The sequence below is a fragment of the Apodemus sylvaticus genome, chromosome 11 (genome assembly GCF_947179515.1).
Source record: "Apodemus sylvaticus chromosome 11, mApoSyl1.1, whole genome shotgun sequence".
Classification (NCBI taxonomy): Eukaryota; Metazoa; Chordata; class Mammalia; order Rodentia; family Muridae; genus Apodemus; species Apodemus sylvaticus.
Window position 1 is genome coordinate 105,114,009 of NC_067482.1, and position 15,516 is coordinate 105,129,524.

General features: G+C 40.0%; 1 protein-coding gene across 2 annotated transcripts in view; it reads left to right on the forward strand.

The window, feature by feature from the left end:
- Positions 1–14,333, forward strand: part of Clhc1 (clathrin heavy chain linker domain containing 1) — a 30,870-nt gene extending 16,537 nt beyond the window's left edge. For both annotated transcript variants that reach the window (XM_052199408.1, XM_052199409.1), the window contains 4 exons: positions 5,899–6,073; positions 8,337–8,539; positions 11,577–11,756; positions 14,047–14,333. In XM_052199408.1, coding sequence (XP_052055368.1) covers positions 5,899–6,073; positions 8,337–8,539; positions 11,577–11,756; positions 14,047–14,240 — 752 coding nt within the window. In that variant the 3' untranslated portion in view covers positions 14,241–14,333. The remainder of the gene's footprint in view (positions 1–5,898; positions 6,074–8,336; positions 8,540–11,576; positions 11,757–14,046) is intronic.
- Positions 14,334–15,516: the final 1,183 nt, after the last annotated feature.

The following is a 15,516-nucleotide window of genomic DNA, read 5'->3' on the forward strand; positions in this document are numbered from 1 at the left end:
GGAAAAGCAAAAAACCAAAAAACAAAAAATCATATTATGAACTTAAAGTAATAAAACAGTATCCTACCAGAATAAAAACAGATAACCCCTCTCTAGCTCTTTCTGAACTCTGGCTGGCTGGTCAACTCAGTTGTTCTGGCTCAAAATCCCCTCCAAGCTGACTGATTCAATCTAGCTCCCCACCCCCATCCTTTGATTCTTCTCAATCTCTGGCTCATTCTGTTTTCACCTATGTCTAGCTTGATTTCTCTCTATAACTTCCCTCTGAACAACTCTCTTGATGGGAGGATAGGAGTTCTCTAGCTGAGTGTTGAAGGAAACACTTGAAAGACAGAGGTAAGTGGCAGGTTCTCTTGAGAATCCAGGCTAGCCTGGGCCACAAAAAAATAAATAGTAGTAGCAGTAGCAGTAGTAGTAATAAAAGAAGACTCCTCCTCCTCTCTCAGTAAAACTGCCTCCTCTTTCCTTTTCTCTCTGCACTGCTCTCTTTAGCTTCGCCTTCCTCTCTGCTTTAATGAGAGCTTGGCAGATCCTATTCTGTCAAATCTTTCTGATCTATCACTTTGTCTGCCACTCTATTAGACATTACTTTCAAACATGGATGCTTCCTTCTACAAACTAACTTTACCTTCATTGTTTAGGGTTAACGGTGTGAACTAAGGGTGTGTCTGTATTGTAGCCACAACTAGAAACAGGTTTTGTTTTGTTTTGTTTTTGTAAATAACAATCTCAGAGTTCACAGTGCAACCAACACTAGGCAACTTAGTATGACTTTTGTCTCAAAATAAAATTAAAACAGGCTGGAGGTGTAGCTCAGTGGTAGAGTGCTTGTTTAGCATGTGGGAGGCCCTGGATTCAATTCCTGATACTGCAAAACCCCTTGACAACCCAGCAACACAGGCCAGTAAAATTGAATAGAGAGCTCACAGGTAAGCCAAACAAGGATGGTCAGTCAGTTTTCACTAAGATGCCGAGAAAGTACAGTGACACTGATGAAGCAGCTCAGCAGGTAAGGCTTTGCCACCAAGACTGAGGACTTAAGCTTGTATCTTTGCTCTTGTATTTCCTGTCTTCTAAGTATTTGGGTGTGTCATTGTAAGGGGTGGGAAAGGTCTTGCTCAATTACTGTAGTAATAGCTAGCCTCAGTGTGTCCTGAGTGTGGCCATGTTGACTACTTTAGTCTTTGCTTTTTAGAGCTTGTCTTTGCTAGTGACTTCTATCTTTATCTTGTGTTGATTCCAGAAGTAGTGCTTCAGATGGCTTCTTAAAACATTTTTAAAGAATTTTAAACATGAATACAGGAAATATGTACCTCATTTCCACTCTGCCTTCTCCCTTCCTCAACTCCTTCCATGTACTTCTACTTCCTCTCAAAATCATGAACACTCGTGCTCACACACACACATATCCTATGAATCCATTTAGTGGTGCTCATATACTTGGGATTAGATAGCCTACTAAAGAGTTAGCTCATCTCAGGGGGAAACTAATTCCCTCTCTCAACAGCCATTGATGCTCTGAACTTTAACATTTCATGGATGCAGCTTCCTGTAATGTAATATCCTGGTCCTCTGGCTATTATGATTGTCTGGACCCTCTGCTGTAATTTTTCTGAGCCGTAAGGATTGCATTGTAGATGTATCATTTGAGGTCGAACACCCCACAGTCTCTTTTTCTCTGCATTTTGACCAGCTGTGCATCTCTGTAACAGTCTCCATCTGCTGTAAAATGAAGCTTCTTTGATGAGGGGTGAAACTACACTTATTTGTATGTATATGTATAAGTATTTGTAATACAATACAAATTATATTAGCTTATGGCAATAGCTATAGTAAGTCTTAGGGTTTCTTTTTCTGTAAAGATTTATTTTATTTGTATGAGTACACTGTAGCTGTCTTCAGACACACCAGAAGAAGGCATCAGATCCCATCACAGATGGTTATGAGCCACCGTGTGGTTGTTGGGAATTGAACTCAGGACCTCTGGAAGAACAGTCAGTGCTCTTAACCACAGAGCCATCTTTCCAGCCCTTAGACAGGGTTTCTATTGCAATGAAGAAACATCTTGATCAAGGCAACTGTCATAAAGGCAAACATTTAATTGGGGTTTGCTTACAGTTTCAGAGGTTCAGTCCACTGTCATAGCAGAAAGCATGCCGGCAGACAACGTGCTGGAGAAGGAGCTGAGAGTTCTGCATCCTGATCTGAAGGCAGCCAGTGGATGGAGCTTGAGCATAGGTGGACACCTCCAAAGCCTGCCCCCACAGTGGCACACTTCCTCCAACAGGGCCACACCTTCTAACGGTACCACTCCCTATGGGCCAACCATATTTCAAACCACCACATTCCAGTCCCTAGCCCCCCAGAGGCTTGTTTAAACACATGAGTCTATGGGAGCCATACTTAGCCATAACATGCAAAATACATTTAGTTCAACTTCAAACATCAGAAGTTCAAAGCCTCTTCTGAGATTCATGCAACCTTTTAATTGTAATCCTCTGTAAAACCAAAATAAAAAAGCAGATCACATAGTTCCAACATATCATGACATTACCATTCCAAAATGTCATAGTGAGGAAATAGGGTACCAAAGCAATACCCAAAAACAAATGGGCAAGCTCAAAACTCCTCAACTCCATGTCCAATGTCAGATCTCTAACTCCCTTTATCCTTGTTGACTCCTGTTTCAGATCTGACACTCCGCAGCAACAAACTTGTTTTCTTGGGCTGGCTCCACTCCCTCTTAGCAGCTTTTCTCTGCAGGCACCCTATAGCTTTGACATCTCTAAAATATTGGACTATTGGGGCTGGAGAGATGGCTCAGAGGCTAAGAACACCGACTGCTCTTCCAGAGGCCCTGAGTTCAAATCCCAGCAACCACATGGTAGCTCACAACCATCTGTAATGGGATCTGATGCCCTCTGCTGGGTATCTGAAAACAGCTACATATGCATAAAATAAATAAGTTTTTTTAAAAAATTGGAGTATCTAAAGCAATTCCAACTTTACAGTTTCCTGTTCCAATGTCTGGGATCCACACAGGATCTTCTAGGCTCCTCCAAAGGGCTTGGCTCACTTCTCTAACTCTACCCTCTATAGCACTCTAGGCTCAGGTTGGCTCCACTGTTGCTGCTGTTCTTGGCTGTCATCTTATGGTACTGGAATCTCCAACATGCCGGAGTCTTCCACTGTAACTAGGCTTCACCAATAGCATCTCATAAGCTCTTTTCATTATGCCAAGCCTCAACTTCTTTGCAGGACCCCTGTAGTCCTGGACGAACTGCAACTGAAGCTTCATCCTTCACCAATGGCTTTTCCTGGCCTCTCACAGTTCCAAGCCTCAGCTGCTTTTCCTGACTCTACGCCTTCAGAACCAGTACCACTTGGGTGATTTTTACATACTACCAAGTCCAGCCACAGCACAAGGTACAACCTTGGCTCTCTCTCAATACAGCTTCTTAGTACTCGCAGAAGATTTCACCTTAGAGATGCTGGTCTCTTCTTAATCACTGCTAATTTCTTAGTTCTAGCTAACCAGCATCAGTTGTCCCAGTTACCCCTCTACTCTTGACTCTAAAGCCAGAGCCACGTGGCCAAAGCTGCTGAGTTCTTCTGTTTGCTGGGCTGGGACATGGCCCCCTTGTTGTCTTACATTATCACCAACTTTCTGTTTTCCAACTCCTTCACTGCCTAAGCTTGGCTGTCCTGGAACTTGCTCTGTAGATTAGCCCTGAGCTCAGAGATCTGCATGGTTTTCTCTCTGCTCTCTCCTAGGACTAAAGGTATGTACCACCAAGTTGAAAATGGAAAATAGACATCACAATCCATCCCTTGTCAGTTTGACAAATAATAATATCTCCTTATGTCCAAATGAAGATAGCCAGGTCATAGTAACACCTAACAGTCTATGACTCTCACACAACTGCAATGGATGAGTTTAGCTGTGTGGGGTCACCCTGAGATCACCATTCCCTTAATCTCTTTATCTCCTTGAACATCCCACTTCCTGTGCCCCTTCACTCTTTGAACCATACACCTTGTATTTTTCCCTTTCTAAGCTTGCTATGCTTGATCAAAATGCTCTTTGTGAGAGAAAAAACGGAGGACAACATCTATGCTGGGCTTTATTTTATTTTATTTTTTGTTTTTTTTTGAGACAGGGTTTCTCTGTGTAGCCCTGGCTATCCTGGAACTTACTCTGTAGACCAGGCTGGCCTCAAACTCACAAATCCGCCTGCCTCTGCCTGAGTGCTGGGATCAAAGGCCTGTGCCACCACCGCCCTGCTTCCCCCCTCCCCCCACCCCCGGTTTTTATGCTGGACTTTTTTGAGACTTTGTCAATGTGGTTAATCAAAATCTCTTTACCTTAGCTTCAGGTATAGTCTTTGGACAAAGGCAAAAAACAGCAGCAACATTCTTCACCCAACACTTCATGAGAATGAGCTCCAGGGCAAACATCATCCTCATCACCAATGTCTTCCAAAGTCCTTCTAGGGGGCCTTTAAGTCCCACTTCCAAATCCAAAGTGCCAAAGCCTACATTCCACTAAACAAAAACATGGTCACGGCTATCACTCCATACCTGAGTCCCAAGTACCAACTTCTGTCTTAGAGGACTTCCGTTGCTATGAAGAGACATCATGACCAAGGCAACTCTTTTTTTTTTTTTAAGATTTATTTATTTATTTCATGTATATAGGTACACTGTCCTGTTGCTATCTTCAGACACACCAGAAGAGGGCATTGGATCCCCATTACAGAGCCACCATTTGGTTGCTAGGAATTGAACTCAGGACCTCTGGAGTAGTCAGTGCTCTTAACCACTGAGCCATCTCTCCAGTGCCCCCAAGACAACTCTAACTCTCTCTCTCTCTCTCTCTCTCTCTCTCTCTCTGGTCAGTTACTGCAGCACTTTTATTTCTCTTTACACAATAACTGTGTTGCTAGGGCCTAATATTCTCACTGAACATTAGAAAACCAAAATTTGTCATTTCTTAAAGAATTAAGTACAAAAAACCTTACATAAATTAAAAGGATGAATACATTTACAGGTGTCGATGGGAACATTCCCAACTCAAGGCAAGTGACAACCCATGAAGGTCAGGAGGGGAAAAAAAACGGAAGGGAAACTGGGTCCGGAAGCTCAGACTTTCCCACCCTGTTAGACTGGCAAGAAGGAGTGGTGCCTGGTGCAGGACCCCTTGCCTGCCTCAGGAGATCCTGGAAGGCTGCTGTGGGCTAACCTGCACAGATCACTGTGTGGTGCTCACAGAGATCCGCTAGGCTGGGGATTCTCTTCCACACCAAGGAAGCTCTTATGAAAGCACATATTTAATCAGGATTGGCTTGCACTTTCAGAGATTTAGTCCATTATCATCATAGCAAGTAGACATGGTGCTGGAGAAGGAGCTGAGAATTCTGCATCTTGATCTGAAGGCATCCAGGAGAGAATGGCATCCTCAGGCAGCTAGGAGGAAGCCCTCCTCCAGAGTGGGTGGAGCCTTAGAATAGGAGGAACCCTCCATAGCCCACCCCTGCAGTGACACACTTCCTGACAGTACTATTCCCTATGGGCCAAGCACTAGTCAACCACCACAGTAGGTTCACTTCTAAAATCTGTAGCCCCTCCAGCCACTGATAGTTGTCTAGATCACAAGCATGTGTTGCCTCCTATTGACTAGGAGACATCTGAGCTTCTGCTGGCTCTCGGCATTTTTTGGCATCCTTTACTTTCTGCCGCCATCTTTATGTGGCCTACATAGCAATACTATTATTTAAAATGTAGAATTTATTCTGTATCTATTGTTTAAGATGTGGAAAATACAAAGGAAATACAGAAGGCAAACTAATTCTTAACATATTTGACTCAAACTTTTCATTCATTTTTTTCTTTTTATAGTTATTGGAAAAATTAGAGGAAAGCCTCTCCCATTACTCTTGTTTTTTGAGGCTATATTTAATACCAGTCAAGCTTTCAAACGTCCTATTAATGCTGACCTAACCTTGGAGGGAATCAAATGTGGATTATCTGAGGAACGGCTTGATTTAGTTACCCACTGGGTCACCCAGGAAAAGTAAGCAAAATTAAGCTACTAACTTAATTTCAACATGTAGTTAATATGGTTGTTTTCCTCTGACTTATAATAGTTGTCATCTGTGAGCTAGTGTTTCTCGTGTGGCCTAGGCAGACCTCAAGGTCTAATCCCTCTGCCTCAGTCTCTTACATGCTGGGATTATAGGCTTGTGATGCTTCATTCAGCTAATGGTTTCTTATAAATACTGTATTTTAGGATTTACTTCAGTTGTGTTGAAATTAGTTGAAAAGTATCTAAGAAGGTCCAGTCATTGAGAGCTCAAACTAAAAGTTAACTGAGTTCACAAAATAAAAGGAGGAAAGCTGGCAGCAGATGTCAGTTAATGGCATGGACACAGAAGGATTGGTGACAGCACACCTTCTGGCAGGCATTTCTTGGGAGAGAAAAGGCAAGGACTCTGATTCTAGTCAGGCTGTGGCCTGTGTGTTATGACCTAGGAGGCAATATGTATGGGGGAGGGACACCCCATGGTTATACTGAGGAACATTTAAGCCAGTAGCTGGCTGCTTCTTGACGTAGGTGTGTTGCAGACTGGCAAGTTTGTGTTAGTGTGTGTAGGGCTCACCAGTCTAGAACCTGAGGCTGAGACAGGGTGTGTGAGGGGGAGGTCACATGGGTTTCTTAGTAATCTGGGTGCAGCTACACAGGAAAGGGCAAGAGCCAAGCAAGGAAATGGCAAAGCCTTAGCCACACATTTCCCAGACAAACTGTGCTTGGAACTGCTCCACCATGAGGGAAGGGCCCAGCCTTTCATGTCTACCAACTTGGTTGGTTTATAAAAAAAAAAAAAAAAAAAAAATTAAGCCTTCTGATTTTGAACCCCTTCACTTTTCACCCCAATAAACAGAATCTGTATTTACTGCATGTCTAATTCTGAGACATATTGTAGAGGTATTAGAATTTCATTTTAATTTTAGAAGCATTTTGTAAGATGTATAGAAACACTACTATTATATGAGCCCTGCTATTTTACATTAATTAAAAATATAACTAAAGCACAATTTTCATATAAGCATTAATTAGACATGATTTTTCTCATATGCCCAAATATTCTTTTGGCTTATGCTGTAAATTTCTGAGTAGCATTACTGCAGTAATACAGTTGATTCACTGTCGTTGAGTATAAACAGGTACATTTAAATATTGTACCAAATGAGATGATGCAGTTAAATTGTTTGGGAAGAACTGTTTCCTCAGTTTCTCTGAGTGGATAACTAGCAAATTTAAACTAATGGGTGCTGTCACACTTAGAGCTGGGTGCTGGTGTGGAGGAAGCACACAAGAAAACTTGAGGAGCACAAAGGATATGATAGTGGGATGTAGCAGCACTTTATGTTTGTACTGCTTCGTTTGTTCAGGCTGGTCACATGTGCGCAGCTAACCAGGAGCTATCTTAGATCCAAGAATAGAAAACACACACACACACACACCAGTTATTCTTAGAATGTCTTGGCTAACTTAATGACTGGGCATTCCTACATCTTCCCCTGCTACCCCAGGCCCAGTTGTGGAAGTGACCAGTGGCCACTTACCCAAAATCTCACATTGCTCGTTGGCTTTTCTCCTCTGCTACTGCATTCCCTTCTCTCTCCCAGTCTTCTGATTCTCCTGTGTCCTACCTGATTACCTGTATCCCGCAATTCTCCATGACCCGCCCCATGCTCAGCCATTGGCTACTGGCAACATTAATGATAGATCATAAACCAATTGAGGGCAAGGACCTTCAGTGTCAGTAACCATAGATTCCTGCATAAATCAAAACATTAGAAACACCCTTTACAGGGAGGCATGAGTTTCCTTTTACTGTGAATGCTTGCAAGATCTAATTATGAGCTGTGATTGTTCCCTCTAGCTTTTGCCAATGTCTGAAAAACTGTTATATTCTGCAGAATGTAGACAGACTCTAGGTAGCTTAAGAGAACATTGAGACCCCCAGTTGCATGCTGACCTTGCTTACCTGGCAATTGAATTCTGTAGGTCTTTGCAGGAGAGTTTAAGGCTTGCTTATAGACATTAAGACATTTGATCTCAGGTTTCCCAAAATTATTTCTCCAAAGGAGAATTGTTTTTGGTTTTGCCAAGCTTGAATGTGTTTAATTTCTACCACATTGTCAATTGTTTGTTGGCTTACCATTTATAGGTTATTTATGATCCATTTACAGTCTTGAATTTTCAGATATTTCAGTCTCAGCCACTCATCAACAGTTTTCTGATATGTGCTGTACTGATCTGCTTGCTTCAGGCTGACGTTTTCTGAGAAGGCTGGCGATGCTATTTTTGCTTATGGAGAGCAGCACACATACCACAAGCCCAGATGCTTGGCGTTAGCTCAGATTATCTACAATGAATGTGGGCTGCACAAGAAAGCTCTTCTTTGCCTGTGTAAACAGGGTCAGATTCATGAGGCTATGGAACATATACAACAGTCCAAGGACATTAACATCGGTAAGTAAAGAAGCCTAGTTACTCAGTCTCTCACAGCAGCTGGCATTGTCTGAGCTTAGCTTGTAAAATGCTATTATACATACTGACAGACTTCTTTTTTCTTTTTTTGGATTTGGTTTTTTTGAGATAGGGTTTCTCTGTGTAGCCCTGGCTGTCCTGGAGCTCACTCTGTAGACCAAGCTGGCTTCAAACTCAGAAATCCTCCTGCCTCTGCCTCCCAGAGTGCTGGGATTACAGGCTTGCACCACCACCTCCCGGCTATAAGAGATTTCTTATGTAAATTTTCATGAAAATAAGATAGAGTTCATTGAATTTCATGATATACATTATGCATTTTCTCAAAGGAAACATTTAATATATGGCTATTACTAGAATTATGTAGTATTAAAGACAAATTTACTTCATATGATAGACCATAATATAGAAAGGATTTAAAAAATAACTAAATTTTATATATAATAATATACATAGAGCCGGGCGTGCTGGCGCACACCTGTAATCCCAGCACTTGGGAGGCAGAGGCAGGCGGATTTCTGAGTTCGAGGCCAGCCTGGACTACAGAGTGAGTTCCAGGACAGCCAAGGCTACACAGAGAAACCCTGTCTTTGAAAAACCAAAATAATAATAATAATAATAATAATAATAATAATAATATAGTACATATATGTATTATAATAATTATAAATTAAGTATTAGTAATTCTCATTTCAGAATTTTGAATGCATAGTTTGTAATTGGGATATGATTTAAGAGAACTGTAAATAGCTGACTGGCCCTACAAGAATTATATTAGTGTTTAGATGTGAAATATGGCTATATTCTGCTTGTATAGTAAGCAAGGAGAGTGGGTCAGATTTGGAATTTATAATTAGAAAATTCTGCAGGTAATATTGTCAAAGAAATCAGTTTATAGGAGAGAAGTTTGAATAGCTATTGAGTGTAATAGAGATGGGTTAACTTTAGATGTTAAAACTCAAGATGAGTGATTTAAGCCATAAACTTGTTACTTTTCTAAGAAAATATTTTCTTAATTGTTTGCTTAATAGTTTGATTTAATTGATGCAGAATAACATTCTACACTTCCTTCTCCCTATCTTCTCTCTTAACCTCTTTTTCTTTATATGTATGTGCATGTGTTCATATATACATACACGCAGGCACACATAATAATAGATGGGGGAAAGGTGTGAATATTGGGGACCAGGTAGACTGTTCTACATTATATCATGTATAATTAAGAGAAAATGAACATCTCTAAGCCTGTTTTCTTACTGGTAATACAAAAATGGTAATATATCACTAATTCTTAGTAGCAAAGTCAATTCATTACTATCTGTTGGTTCCTGGCACACAATACATGTGTTAGGTAATACAAGGTAATCTAGTTTTACCTAGATTATCTTGTATTACATTTTAGATACAAATTACATTTATAATACTTCACAAAAGTCATAGAATTTATTTTGGAAATTATTTCTTGTGACCTAAAAGGAATATCTTATGTTGAAAATTTAGGAAATTAGCTGGGTGGCGGTAATGCATACCTTTAATCCTAGCACCTAGGAGGCAGAGGTCCCCAACTTTGAGGTGAGCCTGGTAACTAGAGAGACTTGAAAAACAAGCAAACAAAAACAAACAAACAAAGAAACAAGTAAACAGATGGAAGGAAGGAAGGAGAAAATTTAGGAAATAAATGTGAAATTTATTAATATACAACTGTAATTGTAGTTTTGGGTAGTTTTGTGTTTAGAGAGCCTATTAAACATATGAACTTCCTTTTCTGGGGTTAAAAATGGCAAAATGTTGGCACAAGATGACTGAGTAGGTGAAGAAGCTTGGTGGCCTGGACTGGCTGGAAAAGCTGACTGGAAGGTCACTCCTGGTGACATCTGCTGTCACCAGCACCAAGTTGCCTCCTAGACGCCCCCCTAAAATAAGTAATAAAAAATGATTGTATTCTGTCAGCTTCTAACTACTTAAAATAGTTATATTGAGCTTGCCTCTATGACTGATGATCTGAATTCAGTCCCTAGGTGACACAGAAAAGCCAACTCTCCCTTGTCTTCCTGTGTCACCTGTGTTCCAGTGCACACATCCACATACATGCACATACATACATGCACTCACATATGTGCACACATGCATGCATCTGCTCTCACCTGTGTACTAGTGCACACATCCACATACGTGTGCATACATATATGCATACACATACATGTACATATATATTGTCACACATATACATGAACACACATACATGCACACACATATATGCATCTGGTCTCACCAGTGTACCAGTACACACATTCACATGTATTCACAAATATAAATAAACAATTTTAAAAACCCAACTACACTGATTCATTAAAAACAGACTCTTACTATGTAGCCCAGGGCCTCAAACTCACAATTCTCTTTCCAACTTGTCCAGTGCTGGGATTACAGACATGTGTTATCATGGGCAGTTTTATTAATTGCTTCTCAAAATCTTCAGTTTTGAATTTTCAAATACTTGATATTTCTAGGGAAATTATTATTGAACTCTATTTTCTGTTCAATACAGAAAAAGAAAGATGAAATTATACTCTCTAGAAGTTCTAGATGTTCTAGAAGTTCTGTCTGTGAGAAACAAGGCATCCACATACATGCACACACAAATAATTTTTTAAAAAACAACCACATTAATTTATTACTTTAAAACAGACAAAAAAGAAAACCCTCAACCTAATGTTAGATAAAATCTTACAAAATCTCTCCAACTGTAGTATTTTTCAGATGTGAGAACAATTACAAAAATGAAGTGACAAGTTCCTGACTGCCAACCCCTGTTCAACACATCTCTGTTCCAGAGTAGTATTTAACATATATTCCCTGATATTCCTTGTTCTGTGCTGTCCTTTCTTGCTTCTTATTTTGGCTAAAGTTGAAGAGGATACTGCTGAGTTTATATTTAGAGGTCTGGGAAAGAATGCATGCGGCAGTAGATATAGGTGGTCCCACATCAGGAGAGTGAGGCTCGTTGTGCTTGCACTCACAGATGACCTGATACAGCTGATAACAGCTTGTCCCCAAATTGACTTCATTAAGTGCCTTACTGAAGAGAGGGACGGGAAGCCGCCACTCCTATCCTTCGGGCTCACTCTGCTCCATCTGTTTTCTGTGGATATGAAAAAGGTTGGCATGGGGCTGCTTCAGGAACTCAGTGAAAGTGAGAAAGGTAAGTGTGTGCACACCACCCTCCCTGTGCTCTGTCTGTCTGTAGTGTGCACTGTGGCTGTCACCCGCTGGGCCCTTGTTGCCTGTCTGTCCCTGGCAAAGGCCTTTGCTCTGTATTTGTTGAACAACAGAGAGCATGGTATGGAGAGGGACGAAAGCACTTTCCTACAGAAACCTCTTAAACACGGTGGCAGGGAACGAGCTACGCTACAGACCCAGAACAGTCACTGGTTATTTGTTTTGTTTAAGGTTGCTTTCAACTGGTTTATTGTTTTCAACAAATAATTCTCTCTCTCTCTCTCTCTCTCTCTCTCTCTCTCTCTCTCTCTCTCTCTCTCTCTCTCTCTCTCTCTTTTACACACACACACACACACACACACACTTATAGAAGAGCACATAGTTTAAAATTAAAGCCATGCATTTAGCTTCAATTGTAAAAGATAATTAAGTGGAAAGTCCAGGCATGATAAAGTTGTTTACATTCTTTTCTTTTTTATTTTCTATATTTTTTGTTACATTCTAAATGATTTTCCCTTTCCTGGTTCCCCCCTCCCCATAAGTCCCACAAACCCTATTCCCTCTGCCTCTTTTCTTAAAGGTGGGTTAAACTTAAAACAGGCTGAGTACACAGTAGGACAGCAGATTGAGTTCATAGTTTTAAATGTTCTTAAAGCATATTATTAACTTGATTTTGAGGTGTGACAAAAGTTCATTCTCCTTGAAGGCAAGATGCGTTTTCAGAAAAAAATATATTACCATAGATAAGTAAGCCCAAGTTCTGTTGTGAAAGAGATAGTAATGAGTTATTTACGGAGTTCAGGATGATTTAACTTACTTCAAATTTTCCAGGGTTAACATTAGAAGTTTGTAAATGTGAAAATTACCATGTTAGTAAGTCTGTTGGCAATGGGCTATGTTTGTTGAAGGAATTAGAATGGCAAATCTTTACTAAGCCCAATGAGAACTGCAAGAGGCAACAGTCTTAAAAAAGGTGAATGTAAGTGACCATATAAATTAGCAGTCATTTTATATGTATTTTAAATATTAATTAGCTATTAACTTTATATAATTTAATTTCCAGATTCATTATGTGCATATTTTCATGATAGTTTCTCTTAATGTAACTTTGTAGTGACATTGAGGAGCTAATTAAATTTTACATTTTCCCTTTCGTTAATTTAATATAGAAGCCTAGGCAGATAAGTTTTCAAATTGTTGTCTGAAGTCAAAGAAAGAATAGTGAATTACCTGAAAAATATACTGAGAAAGATAATTTAATATTCTAAATTTATCATTACAAGTAGTAACTAAAATACTTGATAGGAAAATAACAATTGTGTTCTAAATAAAATAGTAATGAGGATAGTAATCAAAGCAAAGTCTTTCTTAGCAACATTTCTAAGTAATGCAGGTGGTGGGTCAGACATTAGTTCCATAAACTGATGGGTACTGGGTTGGGAAGTCGCCCCATCAGTGCTCAGTTCCCAGAGCACATGACATAAGTCAGGCATGAGGGCACACATTTGTAAGTCCAGCATTGCGGAGTCAGGAAGGCAGGGCCTAGGAGGCTTGCTGGTCAACCACTGCAACCCACACAGCAAGCTTTCCGGCCAGCGAGAGGCCGACTCCACCAGAGAAGACAGATTGTTCCTAAGGATGTCACTCGTGTACACTGCTATGACCATACATCTACAATATCATATGTGTCCCCTCATAACAAAGCAAATAAATAAACAATTGATAAATACCAAAGAGAGTCACTATCAATTATCTTCCAAAAGTAAATCATACTATATTTCTCTAAAAGCAAGCCATTTCATTTCTTTTAGGAAAATATTGGTTATAGATACTAACTACATAGAATATTCTCTATTTAGAGAAAGGTTTGCTAAGGAGTTTCTTAAACCCTTGGGCAGTGCTACTAAAGCATTTATGAAACTGTTTAAAAGTATTGTAAAAACTCAAGCAGGAGGCTGTCAGCACTCGATGGTTTCGAGCAGTGCCTCGTGCCTATGAGAAGGGCTGTACGCTTCACTTTCTGAGCTCCCTGCCTTACAGCCTTCAAAACAGCTGATACAGAGGAGGTGAGTCATGGTCCAGGGTGAAGGTGATACTTAACGTTCCAGAACTTACAAGACCCAGGGCTAAGCACTCTGCTTACCCTAGCATGAAACCTCCTGGCCAGGGCCGGGTTTGAGAGCGATTTTGTTGCACTGATGTCTCTTTATTTTTGAAGGATTATCAAGTTAACAGGAAATTCTGTAACGTAATACTGGATTTTTTTTTTCCAGATGTGATCGAGCATCTTGTAATGAATGATTTATTTTGCTCCTTAGAAAAGTGGCAAGAAATAGCAAATATCTGTTTGCAGAATGGTTTTAAAAATTTGTTTAATGACATCATGTCCACTCTTCGATCCCAGGCTGGAGTTTCAGAAATTTCTGAAGATGATACTATCAACGTAATGGAGCATGTTTTTTGGTAATTCTGTATTTTAACCACCTGAGGGCGCTTGTACAACATTTTACAGGCATTGGCTAGGGAAACTGGTTTTAGCATAATTAATATAAATAAAAGTTGAGTGAGTATAAAGCTCTCAGCAGTAAATCATACTTCTTTTTTTGTTTGTTTGTTTTGTTTTTGTTTTTGTTTTTTGAGACAGGGTTTCTCTGTGTAGCCTTGGCTGTCCAGGAATTCACTCTGTAGACCAGGCTGGCCTTGAACTCACACTTCTATTATGATGTTTACATTTGATCTTGAAACACTGAAACATTGTTTCCCTCTACCATGTGGCCACTTCTTATAGCGAATGTTGAGCAAATCCAAGAGTATAACTGAATAACATGGCATAGTATTTCTACCTTAGAACAAGCTCATGTCCAAATAGACACCTTTGTTAACGTCTGATTTAATACCTAGAACTGAAAAGGTGTGGGTAATGCTCTGCCAGTATGCTGACTTTCTAAATGTCAACTATTGGAAGTTTGCTTCAATAAGAAAAGTAGAATATTATTTAAAGACTGGACATGTTGGAAAAGAAACTAGACTAGCTTTGTTCTGCTGATTCAAAGATGGCTCTATTCTTTGATATCTGTCCATTTCCATGGACACACACACACTCATTCACTTTGTATATGACTTGCTATTTACATACAGTGAAGGTCAGACGCCTACTGAAGTTTAGAATTTTGGTATGTTTTGTTTTGTTTGCTTGTTTGTTTGTTTGTTTGTTTGAAGACAGGGTTTCTCTATGTAGTCCTGGCTGTCCTGGAACTCACTCTGTAGAACAGGCTGGCTTTGAACTCAGAGATATCCCTACCCCTCGAGTGCTGGGATTAAAGGCATTTGCCAACACTACCTGGATCTATTTTTAATAACAACAAAACCCAATTCATTTCTCTCTTTCATATCATTCTAGTGGTTTTTAGATATTGAAAGAGGAGGCCTCAAGAAAGATTCTTGAACTGGTCTTTTTTCTTTTCTGTTTTTTGTTTTGTTTTTTGGATCAAGGATCATGTAACACCCACAGAGGCTTAATTCAATAATGAGTTCCTTATTTCCTATTAAAGTGAATAATATATCATATATAATTTGTGAGTCCCTGAAATGCAGAAGTAACGTTACAAGCGGTCATAACCCCGATGGTGAGCGTGAGAGGGGAATTACACCAGTCAGCGTGGAGGCCTTTCTGTGGGGAGGGCTGACTAGAGTGTATTACAGATCTCACCTGACAGACAGATAGCAGCAGAGACTGACAGCTA